Source organism: Pelodiscus sinensis, chromosome 2 (assembly GCF_052426305.1).
Source record: "Pelodiscus sinensis isolate ZL-2025 chromosome 2, ASM5242630v1, whole genome shotgun sequence".
NCBI lineage: Eukaryota > Metazoa > Chordata > Testudines > Trionychidae > Pelodiscus > Pelodiscus sinensis.
In genome coordinates, this window is record NC_143053.1 from 112,861,923 (window position 1) to 112,882,735 (window position 20,813).

The following is a 20,813-nucleotide window of genomic DNA, read 5'->3' on the forward strand; positions in this document are numbered from 1 at the left end:
CCTCCACATGCAACTCCACTAGCTAGGGAGGAGTTCCTGAGAAGGGAATAGCCACATTCACAACAAACAAGTTGAGCTTTACAGGAGCTCTGCTGCTGATGGATTTTTTTAAACAAGTCAGCTACTGTCATTTTTTGTTGTAAACTTAAGTGTAATGCTTGAATGCCTTTTGTAAGAGAACTGGAGAGTCACTTGTCAAAATTACTAGAAAACTCATGCAAAGGTGAAGCTGGTTTTCGCAAATAGCACGTTAGTTACCTGCATTGATGCATCTGATTTAATAAAGCTGACACATTTTTTTCAGAAGCCTTCAAAGCATTTTTTGCACAAATCTCCATTCTTTTGTACCTGGACTAGACCACAACATACACATCTTAGCATATAATGTCCAAACCAAACAAAAAGCTAAATCTAAACTTTTTCCATAGATGCAGTTGTACTTGTTTAGCTAATCTGGTGCCATCCTTTATGTATCCACTTATTTTGGTTTAGTTTAAATCTGTTTAACAAACAAAGACTAAATTGAAATACAGCACAAACACATATACATTCTAAATATATGGGTGACCCTCAAATCTGCAACTAGAAGTAGTAGGTATGTAACTATTGTATTGGGTTATGGTTAAAATCTGTTGTCCCTTTCCTTCTCTCCATCACTTCAAATTATTTGGAACATCTATTTACACAAACTGACATCACAGAATAAAGTTTCACTTAAAAGAACTCTTCATTCAATTAAAACCACCATCCTGCAACCAAACCATTACCTCCCCTAGGTCATTTCAGAGAATTGCTGGGCCTTGCAGCATACCCAGATATGGGGGAATGAGTTCCAGAATAAAGGACTCTCCATCTGAAGTATTCACCCTTCCCCTAGATGTATTAGTTTAGGGACAATAAGATCAGGCATCCCAGCTAATCAGCTCTTTGGTTGCTTTGTTTAGGTATAGCCAAGTCACACACTGCATACACTCCAGGAAAATTATCCAGACTGTACAGTTACCCAGAATGTTTTCTTTAGTTGGCTGGTAAAGCTTTCAAAAGCAGCTATGACATCAGAATCGCCGACGTCCTCGTGCAGTACCTTGGAGACAAAGTTGTCATCTAATTCATCTGATTTCTCCCCTGTAAGACAGGAAGGTGCAACTCGAGGCAAAACATTTTCAAAGCACTTGAACAGACCTGATTCTAATTGTTGTCTGTTGCACTCCAGCACATGCTTTCACACCAATGAGACCCAAATGGCAATCTAAGTTAGAGGTGAGCGAGATGGTGTCTCGTCATAGTCTAGTCACCTCTTCCAAAGTTCATGGAAACTGGAGCTGAATAGTCTCAAAAGGAAGTTGACAGAACTGTCAATATACTACAAACAATTGCATTGCAGGACACATATTTGGACACCAAATGTATTAACACAGAATGTATTAACATGTAAATATGGGCCATCAGACCAAAAAATATCAGACTTCCTAATAGTTTAATGATGATCAGGCTTGTTTCCAGATCAACCCTTTACTAGGAATGGAAACTACATAGAGAAATGAGCCAATAAAACTTCCTGCTACTCTCTGGTTGCAACCTGCAAATACCCCATCTTGGGCTCCTTTGTTTCCACTCCCCAGCAGGAAACATGTCCCAGGGATACCAAAAACTCTACACTCTCTATACTGAGTATGACTTCTGCACACTATGGAGAATTTACTCTGTAGAACAGGCCTTGATACAGCCTCTTAACTGTGTGTCATCATTTACAGTCGTTTTGCACTGATGTTACCCACTACCATTCTGATTTGGTAGTGTTCTCCATGTACTTTACACAAAGGTGGCTAATAACTACAGAAGGAGCAAGACAGTGGGCTTAAATGTCCATTAAGTTGAAACCTGGGAACAGGTAAACTTGAAACTGCTGCTGTTTCAGGGAGTTTATATGTCAAGTCCATGCAGCTTCCCCACCACGGCTTGCAACCAATGAGACCATTTCTCCTCTCATTTATATCTCTAATTCCGTTTCTAGGGAGTTATATGTACTTTTGTGAGTTCGCCATCTGATCCACTTCTCTGCCCCATTAGAAGAACTCAGAGGACTTCGCTATAGTTTTTTCTAGTTTTGGGCACAAACTACAATTGGGTTGTGCCCATGAAAACTCATGGTATCATCTACATTTTGTGTTGGTCTCTAATGTGCTGCAAGACTATTAGTTGTTTAAGTTGTTTTTTTTTAGTTACAGACTAACACGGCTACCCCTCAAACTCATTTTAACCATTGGCCTGATGTTACCTGTTGGAATTTCCTTTTTCTCTGTTGAATCAAAAAGTTTCCTTGGTTCAAAGGGAATGCCAGGAGATGACTGATCCATTTCCCATGTAGAAAGTTTAGGCTTTTTTACGACCCCACCAGGTGATAGATCTAAAAAACAATACCCATATAGTAGAGATCCATAACTAATTCCACACTGAGCATTTAGCACTACTGAACAGTTACCTACTGGCCTTGCAACAGCTGGCACTGTTGGCTGGTTTACAAGAGTCTCAGGGTATGTCTTCACTACCTTCTGGACTGATGGACAATGACTGATCCAGTGGGAATCAATTTATCACAACTAGTATAGACCCAATAAATCGACCACTGACAGCTCTCCCATCAATTCCGGTACTCCACCAAAATGAGAAAAGTAAGCAGAGTTGATGAGAGAGTGTCAGCCAACAACTTACCATGGCAAAGATACTGTGGTAAATAGAGCCAAGTACACTGACTTCAGCTACATTATTCACTCAGTGAACTATCAGAAGGGTACGAGACACATTGGTTGTACATTTGTGCAGGACAATTTCGAACATGAGTGCATGTTGCTTCGTTTCCAGCATGAGCAGCTGAGCTGCTGGGATGGAGGGAAATAAGGACCCCCAGTAAAACTTCAAACAGGTTAATGACATTAGGGCTTAGGCTCATCTCAGTAGACAGAAGCCATATTTTAAGGAAGACAGTTACAAAAAGAGTCCTCACTGTCAGCTTTAATGATGTAAGATTGATGAGGTGGGCATGGTGTAACGTGTGCTTTTTGAAGTCTATGCAGGGCTAGGAGAACAGGAGAGAAATAGGAATTCTATGGATTATTCCTAAACTCTGCAAGGCGGAGCATGGGCAGGAGCAGCTGGGGTCTATGAGTGGCTCATGAGCTCTACAAGGTAGTGTCATCTTGGCCAAGTAGGTCTCCAAATAAAAGCACACAATATCACACTGCATGTTCTATAAATAACTAATTCTGCCACCATATAGCCACCCAACCAGCTAACAGGCCGGTGTTCATATTGTAGATTAGAGTTACAACTGCTGACCATTAACTGCAAATGACAAATTCAGACATACTAACTCTCCCTTCTCTTGCACAGGGTAGTTCAGAGAACTGCTAGTGTAACTCACACACCTGCTGGGTGTGGTGTACTGTTTCATGCAGATGTATTGTAGCATAAGCTTTTGTGGGCAAAGACCAGCTTCGTCAGATGCACGTAGTGGAAATTTCCAGAGGCAGGTATAAATATGCAGGCCAGAATAAGGCTGGAGATAACGAGGTTAATTCAGTCAAGGAGAGTGAGACCTACTTCTAGCAGCTGATGTGGAGGTATGAACACCAAGGGAGGAGAAACTGTTTTTGTACTTGGCTAACCATTCACAGTCTTTGTTTAATCCTAAACTGATGGTGTCAAATTAGGTGTTCAAACTAGTGAAGGTATGCCTGCTTGTACTCAGAACTACACCCCCAACTTCAAGTGTGGGCATAGTCTTAGGTTCGTGTCCTATAAGCATTGGGTGCTTACGCAGCTTATAGCTGCAAGTGTCAGACTCACAACAGATTTTGGTGTGTTTTTTTAAACCAACAGTTCCTTGATATGCTATATATACACACACAGTAACATAATAGCAACCTTATTAGCAACCTGTATTTTGTCCACTAAATGAATCAGTGTCAAGAACATTTGTATATCTACCACACCTCAAAAGCTTATTATTTAGTTATCGTACAAGTGGTTTGCTTCTAATAAGAAAAGATGTGCCACAGCAGATTAGAACAGGATTACGTGAATTTCATCCTCACGTCACTGGTAATTTATTTACTTAGAGCAGATGAAAGTCCTTTTTTACTGATGCTTCTTAAGTATGGGAATTAAAACAACTTGCTAACACAAGCAGTACTCCACCATTGAACTGTAAGCAAAATAGGTCACAAGAGGGGAAAAATATATATAAAGAAAGAAGTTATTATAATAATTCTTCTTTTGCTAAAGCCAGGCAAAATTGTTTGATTTTGCTTCAGCTAAAATTTACAGCACTGTCAATAAGCCATTATTACAGAAAACTTTTGATTCAATAATAGTCAATAAGTGACTTAAGAATTGAGTAGCCAGGCAAATGATGAGTCATGCACCACTATCAACGTGGCATTCCCTTTTGACACCTGGTTAGATCACCAGAACCCTTATGCTTTTCTAACAAACTCTACACTCATTCTAGGCTTTGCTCTCTTCTGAAATGCCAGACAGTTCCACAAAGGTCAAACAGAAAGCATTAGTAGAGAAAGGTGCTAAAGAAAACAGTGTTATATTGATAATTACAAAGATAGATGACTCCCTGAAGATCACAAGAGCCAACAGTGATGCTGGGTCTCTAGCAAGGTTGGGGGAGGTGGAAGGGTGGCGCTACGCTCCCAAAAGGGGCAGGACCTCTGGCATGGGTGGGGTCAGGACCAGGACAGCTAGTCCTCAGCACTGCCCAGAGTGCACCACACTGCCCTTCTATCCCTTAAAGCCACTAGGATCATGTTGCGTGGTGCTCCAGCAGTGATTTAAAAGGCCAGGGGCTCTGGGCACCACCACCGCTGCAGTAACTACAGCTGGGAGCCCAAGTCCTTTTGAATCACCAGGCCCCGAGACAGATAACTCCCCGTTCCACACACACACGCACCCCAGTGGGCCCTGCGGAAGATACATACAACTGCATGCACACTCTGCTACAAATGAACTGTGATCACTCAAAAAAAGATAGCAGATGGTAACCATGCAAAACAAGAAAAGAATTAGATTTCTACATACTAGAAATGTAATGCCCACAGGGCCGGCTCGAGCCATTCCTGTGCCCCGGGCAGAGGCCCCGCCCCCTGGCACACTGCACACCTTACAACTGCAATTGGTCACGTGGCACCTGATTGCAGCTCTAAGGGGCACCGCGCAGCCGCCAGCCCTGGGCGCACGGCGCCCCTTACAGCTGCCATCAGGCGCCCCCCATAGGTTGGTGCCCCTGGCAGCTGCCCGGCTAGCCCCCCACACTTAATCCGGCCCGGAGTGCCCAACAAGAGAGAAACTAAAACATTTCAATATTGTGAAGCCCCCCTGCATTGTGCTTGCATTTAATAGAAATGCTGCACAGTAAAATCAAAAGTACTGTTATTGCAAAGGTGTGAAATAGAATTACCATGAGCATAAAGTTTACCCTCTGCTCTGACAGCTGACACATATACCAGACCCTTTTTTAATTAAGTGATGATGTAATTGCATCATAACTCTCAATATGTAATAAGGTTCAGATTTCCCCACCCCATTTTCCCCACCGTATTCTTTGGGTCTTTGCTCAGCATCTCTCAGCTTGATAGTCTCATTACTGGTTATTGTGGTAAAAAAATATGAGCATTCTAGACATGAATGAAGTCATATAAGAGCTACAGCACAGAATTAACAGTATTGCAACTTGCACAACAAGAAAATGAAATCTATTCATACACTTGGCATTTAGAGAGAGGATTTCAGAGACCTTGATGGCCCGATTCCATGGGATTATGCTTTTAAAAAGTTTCTATTTTCTTACTTAGACAAGGTCTACTATACCTGAGCCGCCTCGTTTAAGTTTGGAGACTTTATCTTCTCCTGGCAATTTACTGGATACCTCCTCATATTTCTAGAGAGAGAGAAAAGATGCGCTGGGTTATTGGTGTATCTAGGAAACAATGCACCTTATTTTCAAGCAAAACTTATTTTACCCCATTTTAATTTGCTTACACTGGTTTTAATACTAATATATAAGCAATAAGTACTGTAAACCTCACCTCTCCGGCATCAGAATCCTCATGAGAAGATACACTTAATGGGAGTGTCAGATCATCTGCTTCCAAATTATCTGAAAAAAAGGGCTTTAACTGTGTAAGTGGTGTATCAATAATCAATACAAACAATTGATTTCGGATTGTATAATTGACCAAGAAATATTCAATGCACAGAAATTTTTAACAACCAATCCCAACGCCACCAGCGTCTTCTACAATCAGTACGTTGAGTGTGCGCTATTGTATTGTGAGCTGCAGCTGAACAGCATTCTTTCATGTTACAGGACTGCTGTGTATTGCTGCTGCAGTCGGAGGCAATACACACATCACTACCTATTCCAGCAAGCATGCTTCTGGAGGGGACCAAATAAGGAAGAGAAAAATGAACATATTTTAGAGTATTACAGGTATTTACAAAATTCTGTGCAACCTGGACAAGCTACAAGCAGGGACACAACCAGCAGGATAATTGTTGTGAGGATAAGTCATGAAAGGAATTAGGTGGCATTTTATTACAGTAGCTTTTTCAGACATGAATATAGTACTTTGTAAAAATTGTTGGATAGCTAGCTAATTTTTCTTGCCCTAAGCAATAAGGTGTAGCTTATCACTATATATCACATCACATTTGGATCCAAATATTACAGGACACAATAGCATTTGCAGGCCCACTGATGGGAAGAGGAAGATAAAGTGGGGAGTTGCTCCAGGGTCTACTAATACAAAAGGGCCCAGAGTTCCCAGCCATCACCACCCCAAGACTTTTTTTTAAAATGACTGCTCGAACCCCACATGGCATGCTCTAGGCAATGCTAAGGGCTGTGAGTGGGAGCCAGCGTGGCATGTTCTGGGTAGCATGGAGGGCTGCCTAGCCCCAACCCTGCCCCCTCTCTCTGAGATCCCCCCCCTTTCCAGGGACACAGAACAAGGCCCCCCATGACTTTCCTAGGGACCCAGCAAGGCTGCTGTAGTTACTTGCATGCAGTAGGACTGAAGGTAATATATAAATGACAGATGAAATCATTTCAGTTTAAGAATATTAGTGTATGTGTTAGGAATAGTTATATCTTAGGAGAAACTAGTATTGTGGAAGGAAAATATTCAGCAAAGATTTCTTTCAAATATAAAACAATACAAATCATTCATCAGTTTAACAGCCTCTCTACAAATATAAGAGTCCTATTCAGAAAAGAAAATTCCAATTTTCATGGACTTGGATGTTGACCTCATGTTCAGTTCCCATGGCTCAAGTGCCAAAAATCCTACATCTGATTTCTTCCCCTCCATCCACTGGGACTGGAAATTCAAGCATAGATGACAAACTCATCTTGCACCTGTGTATCACAGAACAAAACATCACCTAGCAATTCCCCCCACCTCTCAAAACAGTTCACTTAAAACAGACGGATTCTCATCACTGCTGTGAGTGACACCAGTAGGCAGGGAACAGAGACACAGAAGGAATACAAAATGTATGTGGCCTCTTTCTAGTAGTCTATACAATGGGGGGCGGGGGGAAGGAGGAGGAGGGAGTACCAGGCTGTTCCACTGTAGAGAAATCAAGCCTCGTTGCACTGGATTTGGTTTCCTTCTTCTGCACTTCCCTGTGCATTGTCTGTCTTGAAACACCAACCTAAAATATATGTATTTTAAGCACCTATTTCATTCAAGAAGTAAAATAACCATTAATAGTGACTAAGATATTAGCAAGTATAGAATCCTAGAGGGAGATATCAGGAAACACCCAAGGGATTTAGGAACACAAGTGTCATTTATTTGCAAGAGACTCATGCTTTTAAATCTGAGGCAATTCTACAATTTCCTTTTTAGCAAGTACAGCTGCAACCCAAGTCATTCCTGGTATGAAGCAGCAAAAAAAGTTTAAAGAGAACAAAAGGAGAAAAAGTGGAAGCTGGATATAAGCTTTCTGACTGTTACTGATTATTTATCATATTTTTGCACACATTTTGAAGTTCATACAGTTTCTCCTAAGCTCACAAGATACTGCAATGCTGACATATGGCACACTGGAAAAGTTTGAACAAAATATGTAGCACTTTAAAGACTAACAAGATGGTTTACTAGGTGATGAGCTTTCGTGGGCCAGACCCACTTCCTCAGATCAAATAGTGAAAGAAAACAGTCAACCATATATACCAAAGGATACAATTACCAAAAAAAAAAAAAAACACACACACCCCACACATATGAAAAGGACAAATCAGATTTCAGAACAGAAGGGGGATGCAGGGACCAGAAACTTCAGGATCTCTACCAAGCATTTATAAACCTCAACTACCCACCCGGAGAAATAAAAAAGCAAATTGAAAGAGCCAGACTAATACCTAGAAACCATCTACTTCAAGACAGACCCAAGAAAACCAACAATAGAACACCACTTGTCATCACCTAGAGCCCCCAACTTAAACCTGTCCAACACATTATCAATAAACTACAGCCTATACTGGAACAGGATACCAAACTCCAAGAGGCTCTGGGAGACAGACCCATAGTCTAGGGCTAGCCTAGGGCTATGTCTAGACTGCAAGCCTCTTTCGAAAGAGCGCGTCTAGACTACAATACGCGGATCGGAAAAATTGATCCGCTTTTTCGAAAAAGAGCGTCCTGACTGCTGGATGCTCTTTCGAAATTCAAAGCCACCCGGAACCGCTTCTGCCAGGGCATGGGGGCAGCATTTCCTTCCGGGTGCTGCTGCCTGCCCTTTGCAGAGACGCGTGGTTAAAGGGACGCCCCTGAACACCCGTTGCTCTGCTTCTTCAGCTGCCTTTGCTGTCCCTCTAGGAGGTAAGCAAGGCATTCCAGTGCTGGTTTGGAGTGCTCAGCTTCCTGGGACACCCCAGCAGGTTTTTTGTGTGGAGGTTTTTCTGTTTTAGACCCATTTTTTTTGGCATGGAGCCAGAGCTGCCCCTGGGCAGGCGATGGCCCCACGCCATCATACTGCAAGTGTTGCTGCATCTGCATGACACAGTCATGAGGCTACTTCCCCATCTGGACCCAGACCAGAGGTACGAAGGGATCGTCTGTCATGCAGCCGCACTGCCCTTGCCTCCAAACTTCTTTGTGGACAGGCGTTTTTGGAGGCTTGACACCCGCTCTGACTGGTGGGACTGGCTCGTGATGGAGCTCTGGGATGACCAAGAGTGGCTACGCAACTTCCGCGAATTGTGGAGGAGCGCTCGATGGGACACACATTCCAATCCGTGCACCGCCCCATAGAGCAGCCCAATTCATTAACAGAAAGGGCTACTTTTCTATGGTCCTCCAAGCCCTGGTCGACCATCGTGGCCAGTTTTCTGACATTTGTGTTGGGTGGTCAGGGCGGGCACATGATGCCCGCATCTTCAGGAACACGTACCTCTACCGGAGGCTTCAGGCAGGAACATTTTTCCCGCATCACAACTTTGCGGTTGGGGATGTGCACATGCCGGTGTGCATAGTGGCTGATGCGGCCTACCCCCTGATGCCGTGGCTGATGAAGCCCTACACCGGCCACCTGGATGAGAGCAAGGAGCAGTTTAATGCTCACCTTAACCGGGCTCGCAACCAGGTGGAATGTGCGTTCAGACGTTTAAAAGGCAGATTCCGGTGCTTGGTCACACGCCTAGACATGGGAGAGAGCTACATCCCTGAGGTGGTGGCCGCGTGTTGCGTTCTCCATAACCTGGTGGAGAGGAAAGGGGAGGCCTTCCTACCAGGGTGGGGTACAGGTGCTGATGGTCAGGAGAGGCACTTTGCCCAGCCCCGGACAGCTGCCATCCGCCAGGCTCACCGGTCTGCTGTTTGCATACGGGAGGCCCTACGGGAGCAATTCTCAAGTGGAGGCCACTGACTCTACTGAGGGGCTTCTGCCTGGGGACTGGGCCCTGGCCCAAAAGAAGCTTCCCTCCACAACCCATCTCCTGGCCCTGTTTGGAGAAATCATAAACACCAGGGTTTGTCTCAAAATAATAAGTTCTGTTTTATTTTTTTAAATATCACTCAGTGGAAAATAGTATAACTGTTGCAAACATAAAAAAGCTTTTGTTCATTTTTGATGTAGAAAATATAGTTTCATGCCAAACTATGTACAATAAACATTTTGTTGAACACTTTCCTTGTCATTTAACTGGGGTGATGGGGGTGCTTGAAACCTGGAGGGGGGAAGGGGACTTGAAACCTGGAGGGGGGAAGGGGACTTGAAACCTGGAGGGGGGAAGGGGATCAGGTTGCACGGTGCTTCCCTGATCTCAGTCTCCTGCTTGGGCCTCGTGTTCGGGGTCCACCATGGCCACGGGATCGGGTGGTGCACCTGTCGGTTGGCTGGATAGGGTGCTCTTGGGACGGGGAGGCCTGGGGGAGAGGAGGGCCAGGAGGAGAGAGGGGCTGGGGAACTGGGGGGACTGGGGGAGAGGGAGGTCCAAGGGGGGAAAGGGATGCTGTTGTGGAAGGGGGGTTTGGTGGGGCGGGGTCATGGGGTGCTGGAGGAGCAGGACCAGGCACAGGAGCAGGCAAGCTGCAGACCTCCCTGAGAGTGGCAGTCAGGGACGTGCGCTGCTGGACCAGCTCCTCCATCAGCCGGTCATGCCACCGATCCTCTGCCTCCGCCCTCTCTCGCAGGATAGTGTTGAGCTCCTGCACGGCCTCCACATGCTGCCTCAGGATGTCTGCATACACACGCCTGTGTCTGCGGCTCCCATGTCCCCGAAATGGAGGTGGGGCTGGGGTGCTGCGGCCCTCTTGCACGGCTGGTCTGGCTGTGGAGGAAAAGAGGAAGACACAATCAGTCCTAAAAAACTGGACTCTGTAGCACTTAAAATACTAACAGGATGGTTTATTAGGGGGTGAGCTTTCGTGGGCCAGACCCACTTCCTCAGATCAGACTAACACAGCTACATTTCTATCACAATCAGTCATGTGTGCAACAGCTGTCCAAAAGGTCATGCCCTCTCCCTGAGACAGGGGAATCAGACATTCTGAAGGTAACACTGTGTGTGAACTAGGCATCAGCCTGAGCATGACAGGTTTCCCTTGTGCATTACCCACTGTGCACCCACCTACCTCCCCTCCCCCGGGTGTTACACAACCTCACTGCACTCACCTGCTGCTTCATCTACTGCGTCAGATGACACCTGGGAGGCCTCTGGGTCTGTGTGACTAGCTCCAGGGTGAGGGTCGCCGTCTCCTCACTGTCCTCCTCTGGCACCATGTCCCCGTCTCCTGAATGCTCTGGGTCCTGCTCTGGCGCGTCCACCACAGGGTCTGCCAAGCCTGACTGCACGAGACGCCGTGGTGTGCGTGCTTCACCACCACCAAGGATCTGGTCCAGCTCAGTATAGTAAGGGCAGGAGTGGAGGGTTGCCCCAGAACGGGAGCTATGCTCCCTGGCCTTCACATACCCTTGGCGCAGCTCCTTAACTTTGGAGCGCACCTGGTCCTGGGTGCGGGGGTAGTGTCCTTTCTGGGCCAGGGCCTCTGCCATGCGGCCATAAATGTCCGCATTTCGCCGCCTGCTTTTTAGGGCTTGTAAGGCCTCCTCCTCTCCCCAGAGCTCGAGAAGGGTCTTGATCTCTGGACCAGACCATGATGGTGCCCGGTGTTTGGAGTCCCTGGTTGGATCCCCAGAAGGCTCTCTGGAAGGGCCAGGAGGGTCTTGGGGATGGGACATGCTGCACTTCACCAGCCGTGTGCTCTGGCTGCTTTGCTGCCACAAGTGGCTGTGAGGGTGCCTGTCCCTTTAAGAAATGGCTGCAGACAGGAACCAGAGACATGCAAGCCATGCCCCAGATTGTCCACCAGGGCTTCTTCCTGGAGGCCATTATTTTCGAAAAAATGGCCTCCCCACCTCCACACTCACTTATTTTCGACGGATCTCTGTCGAAAAAGGCGTTCTTCCTCGTGCAATGAGGTTTACCGCCGTCGAAAGAAAAGCCGCGTTCTTTCGATTTAATTTCGAAAGAACGCGGCTGCAGTCTAGATGCAGGTGAAGTTTTTTCGAAAAAAGGCTACTTTTTTTGAAAAAAACCCTGAGTCTGGACACAGCCCTATAGACAACCACCTAACCTCAAGATGATTCTTACCAACAACCACAGGACATACCACACTAATACCAACCCTGGTACCTTCCCTTGCAACAAACCCCGTTGCCAGCTTTGTCCACATATTCACTCTGCTGATACCATTATTGGACCTAACCAAGTGAGTTATAAGATCAAGAACACATATTCCTACGCATCCAGAAATAGAATTTATGCTATGATGTGCCGAAAGTGTCCGTCTGCTATGTACATTGGACAAACGTCTCAGACACTTCGCCAAAGGATCAACGCCCACAAAACAGATATTAGACAGGATCACAAAGAAAAAAAAAGTTTCTTGCCATTTCAACCAGAAAGGACATTGTCTCAACAACTTAATTACCTGCATCCTGCTTCAAAAGCCTTTTAAAACTGCATTTGAAAGGGAATCCTCTGAACTGTTATTCATGCTAAAATTCGACACTTTATGCGGGGGTCTTAAAGACTCTAGTTATCTTACCCATTACAAAGATAGTTTCCCCAATTATCACCTCTAATATCATTAGCTCACAGACATTTACCTTCCCCCTCTTGCCCCGAATTCCCCTTCTGTCCTTTTCATGTGTGTTCTTTTTTTTAATTGTATCCTTTGGTATATATGGTTGTGACTATTTTCTTCCACTATTTGATCTGAGGAAGTGGGTCTGGCCCACGAAAGCTCATCCTCTAATAAACCATCTTGTTAGTCTTTAAAGTGCTACATAGTCCTGTATTTTGCTTCAGCTATACCAGACTAACATGGCTACATTTCTATCACTATTCTGGAAAAGTTTGGTACCACTAAGCTGTTGCAGTTTGCCTGCATGCCATGCAGCCTGTAGCCAAGTTTATGGTCCATATTTCTGAATCAAATGGAAATGCTAATTGGAAGTAAGATATCCAGGAAGCATGTGGAAGTACAGGAGCATGAGCTCAGAATAGGACTAGAGGGGAGCAGTCCTACCATTGAACAAAGCTGGACAGGAAGTCCAGACAAAACAGAGCAGGAAGGGGAGAGGAAAAACAGTGCCAGGGCCGGACGTGAAGTTTCAAAGAAGCTACTGTAACCTTTGGATGTGTATCTGAAACTGAAGTACCACTGGGTTTCCAAAGCTGATGCTGGGTTATGCATACTAATTCCTGTCCTGCTCCCAAGAGTAATGGGTAAATAAAATCTAAGTGAGGCTTATTTGAGGTAGAAATTTTATGATTTTACATGTTCCATGTGCCTCTAGGCCTTAAATCTCCCATTCTATCCCTAATCTGAAGCAGATACCTACATTCTCCTCTACAGATAGGAAGGACAGATCCTTTAGTGAACACCTCTTTAAGGAGTTTAGTACACACCAAGCTGCACTCCAGGATTTCCACTGCTCTACAGCTGTGTTCCCATGGGTGACAAGCTGGTACACTGTCGAATCACACTGTGGTTTGCTGCACCGTCGGCATATAGACAATCTCTCAGATGCAACATGCCTGCAGCTAGCAACTCAGTATATCTTAATGCTAGCAGATTAGTCAATGAACTATCTAAGAATAAATATTAAGGATGTATCTGAAATCCCAGCTATAACTCTTGACATTTGTAGGGGAGCCTGGGCAGCCCTGCCTTGACAATAAATGGTGATGTCTGTCTTGATCACAGTGCAGATCTCTAACAAGCAAAACCCAGGCCTGTCTCAAGCTTGGTGCACATAAGCACGCAGGCAAGGCTGAGGAAGAAGCTTTGAGAGGCAGGAATGTTTTGCATAATGCAGATTAAGCAGCACAGCAAGACCACATCAAGAACACACGATGAGCAACCTTGTACTGGTACTTCTATTTCTGATAAACAAAAATGACAGATGCAGCCATAAAACTGTCAACTGCACATGCAGTTTTTGCAACATCCTGAGTAGCAGGATGTACCCCAAAAACAGTATTGGGCATTTTAGGTATCTTATGCAATATGTAACCAATTGGTAAATATTATTAGAATGACCAAGTCTAGCTTTACAATAAAATGGGCTTAGTAAGAAGAATCGATGGGAGGGAGTGAGCAGGATTGACCCACGGGTCCTTGCTCATTGTAACTAGAAGTAAATGGACCTTTCCCACCGGCTACATCAGTGCATGGCATCCCAATGGGTGGAAATCAAAGGGACCGTGATCTCCTGCCTGATACTGTAGGTAGCATACGAGTGAAGGGTAAGCGAACTAGGCTTTATTATTGTATTATAGTAGATCTATGAATTGCATTTGCATTGCTTTGTGCTATATTAATTGCTTTAGAATTTATAGTATTTAAGGTTTAAATTGCATAGTAAGTGTTTTTAAGGCTTGTAAAATTTAAACAACTAGATTAACTGCTCAAAACTTATAACTAAGAAAGTGGTTAAGTCTCCCAAGAGTGTACTGGTTTCCCTTGGATCTAAAATAAATTGAACCACATGACATTTACCTAGCTACATGCCCTTAATATGTTTCACGTAAGTAATATATTAGCATCAGTAGCAACAATCTTACTTTCTTTGTGCGGTAATCACTGCCGCTACTTGCGGACGATAATGGCAACACTGTAAGAGGAAAAAATAGTTGTATCTAATGATTGGCAACATTGCACACTTTTGCTCCTCAACTGTAAATCTGCATGGTTAAGACTCATTCCATTTAATCTGGACTTTCAGAGAATGTGCAAGACCCACCTTTACGAGATCTCTATACATAAAAACACTCATTTGCTTATGGGCACCGGCCATTAGCACAAATGCAAAATTTAAGACTACTTCATCCTCAAACCTCTGGGCAAAGCGGTGAATCTTACAACTTGTTTGGAAGGGCAACAAACCCAAAATTGGATAAGCAAGTGAGAGAGGAATGGGAAGAGGTCTTAAAGTTAAGGGACCCCCATGGAGGACAGTCTGCTACCACTTCATTCTTTTCCACACTGAAGAGCTCTATTATAAGTCACTGTACAGGTCATCTCCCCATGCCAATGGTGAGGAGCTCCCAACCCATTAAGGACATTACAGATTCAACTCAAGGGTGTCAGAAACCATTGCTCATTACGGAGCACTAGAGCTGAGTACTCGCTGGGAGAGGGAAACCATATACAATGGATGAGGGGAAAACATTCACAAACGTCCTTTTTTTGCATAAGTACCCAGAACAGAAGATGAGCACTCATGAGAGTATGAAACAGAAAAGAAGCAAGCACTCCCTTTCTGCCGCAGGTTCCATTTTTGCTGGGTCTGCAGATGCAGCCCTACATAGAGCACATTTCAGCATCTTAAAGAGACAAAGGCACGGAAAAATTGTAGCAGGGTTCCCAACCTCAACGAAAGCTCACAACATTCTTCCTGGGGAGAGATAGAAAGCAGCACTTTTCCAGTACCTCTGCATCCATGAACATCTCAGGATCTCCTTTTATACCTAAATTATAAACACATGTTGCTAACAGCTGATACACTCTCTCAAGGCAAAGACAGGCAGACAAAAATCTCGGCCAGCTCTTCCTTAACCTTTTGGAAAACCAGCATGATTGTACTCTGGCACAAACTGAGCCTCAAGCAGTCAGTTTTCAGTAAAACCCTCAATCTCACAAACACTGCTTAATCCAGACTCGGACATTGTCTCTATTCAATTAACACCTTTGCTGGACAGTAGAGTACATCAGATACATTATGCCACACATGGACACACCCTTCTTACCTTTTAATTTACTTCTGACCCTTGGTCTTCTTCGGGTATAATCTTGGGTTTTCGGCAATGATTTTTTCTGAGAATCAAGGATCCAGCTTTTTTCACTCAGACTATTGCTTGGAGTGTCAAGATTACTTTCAGAGAAAAGGTGTTTCCTATAATCAGACTAAATACACTAACCGGTCAGTTTTAACTCCCAAGACCAAATGACAGTGCAAATCTTTTTACCAGATGATTAAAAGATGCCACCAAATCACCCTGAGCAGTGTGTTTGTGGGGGAGCTGAGTCCCACAGCCCTGGCTCCAACCCAAAGCCAAGCAGTCTACATTGCAACGGAACAGCCCCACAGCCTGAGCTCTGCTGGCACAGGCTAGCAGTGGGTATCTAGTAGCTGTGTAGACACACCCTAAGTGGCTAAAACTGTTGGTCCAACACCTCTTATCAGTATTAAAATGGCCTGCATATTTGAAGTGCAGGGACAGCCATTGCTAAATCTTAACTTCAGGCCACAGCAATGAAGTCACCAGCAGAAGCAGGCTGTCCTTCACTATATAGACAGACTCTTAACAGCTCTCAATCCCAACACAGTAGCAGCACACTCAGTCCATCACATTAGGGCTATGCAAACCATTAGCCATGACAAACTGGGGTGTAAATCTAACCTATGCTAGGTGCCATATGACTAAATCATCTGTTCCACACCCCCCCCCCAATATGGGGCAGAAATATTTATTCAACGCTTCTGCCTTTTCTGTATAATTATTATTATTAATAATAATAATTCTACCAATACCATTGTTAGAATTTTTTGTTCTTAATAGATTTAAAAAAAAATACTTCTGTCTTTAGCTCTGCTGGGCATAGGTTTCCCGTTGTGTCCGTTTACTTCTCAAATTTCTAGCTTCTGATTTAGACTCATTGCTATAAACTTTCCCTCTCAACCCCCTCCCCATAGCTGCCTTCTCTTCCTCTTAAAACCAGATCAGTATTTAAACTTTTATGTGCCTCTTTCTTGATTTTACTAGATGCCAAAAAACACAATGTTCTTAAACAATTCCTAATCATTCACATTTTTCAGATTACATTCTTTCTCCTAGTTGTTTTCAGCCTTGTGAAACTGGTCTTTTCAAAGCACTGAGTATATACATATTATTGGACTAAACAGGAGTTTGTTCTGCTTGCACATTACAAATGTGTGTTAATGTCACTTGTACCCTAAGCTGTTTTTTTAGTTCTGTCATCTCCCTATCTGTTAAGACTAGGCCCAATATTCCAAAAACTTTGTAGTATTAGGAAATTGTCAGCTGTAATGTTTAGAAACTTCAAGATGTTTTAGTCCTGAAAGTAGGAGACCTCCAGTATGTGTAACTCAAACTGCAGTCCCCACAAATCACGTAGCATATAGGAGCGTAAGGAGCCAATAATTGTGTTCCCTTGTGTATTTGGATAGTCTATAGCAGACTTCAATAGCCCATCTTGTGCTTCATCTGTTAGCAATTTGATCCAAAAGCATTCAAGATTATTTTCTCTCAAGTTATCAATGACTCAAACACATAATGCCATTTTTGATGGGGAAGGGCATCTCTCTCCCTTTTTGCCCACTTGATACCTCCTAAATGGGATATAGCCATTGATTTTAACATGCCAATCATAAGAGCCATCCCACTAAGTTTGAGTAATACCAAATTAGTTCAAACATATTCTCATCAACAAGTAATTTATGTTCCTCTTATTACCTAGGCTCCTGAAAAATTTCATCTATCTTGTTTGGTTCCTTGATTAATTTTCTTAATATTTTGATTTTTTTTCTGAGCACTTCCTTCTTTTTATACTTCCATTTAATTATTGTTTAGCCCCTTCCTGACTACTCAAGCCAGGCTCCAGGGGCAACAGGTATCCGATTCCAAATCTGGAGTACTGAATACAAGAGAGCGCATGAAAATTTTCTGTTCAGTTGCAGTCAGAGCCCCAGAGTGATCCAGGGGTTCTAGCCCCCAGAATAGGTTCTTCAAAAGGTATGGACGTTTGTTTAGCCAGCAGAAAGTAACTGTGCATCTGAATAAATACGGAATAAATTTGTAGGTTCATCATCAGCAATTTTAACCTGTTTCCCCAAGGGAATTTAAATATCTCATACTGTCATTTGATTTACATGAAGAAACAGGCCACATTAACATTTACAAAATATTCTACATATTCAACCATAAGAAAATAAGTATTACCTACCTGCCGCCTCTCTTGTTTGCTTGATTCCCGTTTCATGTTTCCGTTTTCATTACTTCTGTTGAATAATCCACAGTGATGCATGTTAGAACTAGTCAATGAAGTTCACGACAACAACAGATCATGATGGGAAAGACAAGACAACTCTGCAGCTCTGCCAACTCCATGCCTCCAAAAATCATGAGAAACAGAAATCACAGTACAAGATTTTTCTATACTTCATTATGGAGTTTATTTACTTTCTGTTTTCTGAGTGTTTAGGGTGCACTGGTTTCACATTCAAGTTTTTCCCTGCAATGCTCAGGACCAGAAGGTTGGTTTTCTTAAAAAATATTTTTTTTAAATATAAGCCAAGATTCTCAGGCTTATTTCTTGAATCTAGGAGCTCTTGTTCTGAGAAAGATACTGCCTACTGTGAGTCTCATGATAAAGGTGAGAGATTGGCAACACTATCAGAATAGCTTGCATGAGCAGAGGGTCTGAAGGGCAAAGAGTTAAAGGTATGTTTGAGTTTAGAAAAGGGTGACTACGGAAAATCTTTTCCAAAACTCTGTTGGCTGATCTTTTTGTAGGCACCAAACTTCGAAGTGTCCTGTCTCTTTGCCATCAGAAGACAGGTGTTTGGTTAGTGACAAGAAAAGGAGGAGTTGAGTAGCAGAGTATCCAAAACACCCCTCCAAAAAAGATAGTCAAAACCACAGCCACCATTTAGAGGCAGAAATTAAGGCCAGATCCTGTTTTCCATATTCACACAGGTAGTCATTGGTCACGATTTAAAAAGGCGTATAAAGCTAGTCAGAGCAGTGCAAGCATGGAGGTATCATACAGTACACTTCATAGAGGTGACTGGGGAGGTGGAACCCAGAGGCCCACTAGCCACATGACCCTCCCCTAGCTAAGGAAAGATCCAGAACAACCCTCCTCTGCCTCAGGCCCTGCCTCTCCCCACCCCTGTTCCGCCTCACCTCTTCCTCACCCCTGCTCCATCTCGTCCCCAAACCAAAGCAGTTGGGGGCTGGCAGCCGCAGCAGGGGCCCCAGCCTCTGTTCTCCCCACCTTCACAATAACTGGCAGAGGAAGCAGAGCAAGGCAGCTCCAGCTCACTCTGCTCTCCTGGCCACATTGCTCCACTTCCCACCAGGGAGTGTGGAGTGGTCCTGCACCTCCCTCTGGAGATCAAAGCAGCTGGGGCTGCCTTGTTCTGCTTCCTTCCCCTTCCCCCCACCCTGCCAATGAGCGGGAGGGGAGGCAGGGAGACAGACTCTTGCTGCTAGTTGGACCCTCCTGCCCATTGCATTAGAGGCACATGACTCCTCGTGCCGCCTGCATCGCCTGATACCACGTTTTACCAGATAGATATTTATAGCCTGTACAGCATACCAGAAAGACACAGGAGGAGCTGAACGTGGGGCTTCCAGGTAGCCCCACACCAGCAGTTCCTTTGGTGCAGGTGTACTGCCCCAGCCCTTTCACACAGATGCCTCTTTCTGGGCTCTGTATAGCAGCCTCACTGAAAGACAGGGCTGGGAGGGCATTTAGTTGAGCACCTAACATCAGTGCCCAAGATTTTCCAACTTAATACATTAGGCTCTTTTGTGAGAAAAATGAGCATAATTCAGATGGTTTCTCTCTTCTCCCTGAGTCTTTCTGTATCAGATACAAATATCAACAGCTAAGGTATTTTCCATGTGCCCACCACTGCTACACATACACCTCCAAAATATACTGGCATCTTCCTTTTTCTCCTAACTTATTAATAGCAGCATTTTCTTTAAAAAGGCACTATGTTCTTTACCAATGCAAGCTGTTAATATGAAAGAGAGCTATGATGCTGTACCTCTGGTTTTGTAAAGAAACTTTCAGGCCAAGAATTTTTTGTTTCGCATCAGTGACCTAAAATAGAAGCCACACATGTTAAGTTTCAATATCTCAATGAATAATCTATTAAATGAATACATGTCAGATCTTGGAAGGCATACTGTGAGAATGGACTAAAAGTATTCCAAGGCAAAGGTGATTTTTAAATAGAAGGAATTAACAACATGAAACAATATGTAGTAAGAGATGCTTCAAAACACCTTTTTCCTCACTTTTTCCTTGCTTACTAAAAAAAGTCTGAATCACAATCTAGTACTGAAATGGCATTCAAATTATAACCCCATTAATTGCTAAAGTGCTCTGGATTAATATAAAATGCTAGACCAAGATATTTAGACCAAAATAAATGATAAGTAGTAACATATTGTAGCATGTGTCAGAACAGTGCTGACACCCAGTGGTAGTACTGAAAGATGCAAGATACAAAATACTTGACTGAGTTTCAGATTTTTTTTTCTTTTCATTTAGAACTTGAGAGGCACTAAACCATGAAGACGTAATAACTAGGGCTGTCAAGCAATTAAACATTTTAATCGCAATTAATCACGTGATTAAACATTTTAATCATGTGATTAATCGTGTATGCCTCCCCTTTGAAGTACCGCGGTGGAGTTTCAAGGGGGCAGTGCTGCATGGAGCCCGGGGTCAGCTGAAGTCCCCAGCTGACCCTGGGCTCCATGAAGAGCTGGCCTTTGAAGCACTGTGGCAGAGTTTCCAAGTGGCAGCACATTAGGAACCTGGGATCAGCTGGGGACTCCATCTGATCCCCAGTTCAGCTTGTGCTGCTCCGTTGAAATGCTGGAGCAGCACTTCAAAGGGGCAGTGCAGCATCAATGCCTGTGATTGCATTAAAAAATTAACACATTAATCCTGTCCTGCGTTAAT

General features: G+C 43.9%; 1 protein-coding gene across 1 annotated transcript in view; it reads right to left on the reverse strand.

Moving 5' to 3' along the window:
• The window catches only part of SYCP2L (synaptonemal complex protein 2 like), a 65,238-nt gene that overhangs the window by 5,221 nt on the left and 39,204 nt on the right, over nucleotides 1–20,813 (reverse strand). Inside the window, exons 22-31 of the mRNA XM_089775986.1 lie at nucleotides 19,888–19,943; nucleotides 18,054–18,108; nucleotides 15,836–15,992; nucleotides 14,651–14,700; nucleotides 7,629–7,725; nucleotides 6,096–6,166; nucleotides 5,878–5,947; nucleotides 2,279–2,407; nucleotides 1,004–1,125; nucleotides 259–353 (exon numbers count right to left, since the gene is read on the reverse strand). Of these exons, the coding sequence (XP_089632112.1) occupies nucleotides 259–353; nucleotides 1,004–1,125; nucleotides 2,279–2,407; nucleotides 5,878–5,947; nucleotides 6,096–6,166; nucleotides 7,629–7,725; nucleotides 14,651–14,700; nucleotides 15,836–15,992; nucleotides 18,054–18,108; nucleotides 19,888–19,943 (902 nt within the window). The remainder of the gene's footprint in view (nucleotides 1–258; nucleotides 354–1,003; nucleotides 1,126–2,278; nucleotides 2,408–5,877; nucleotides 5,948–6,095; nucleotides 6,167–7,628; nucleotides 7,726–14,650; nucleotides 14,701–15,835; nucleotides 15,993–18,053; nucleotides 18,109–19,887; nucleotides 19,944–20,813) is intronic.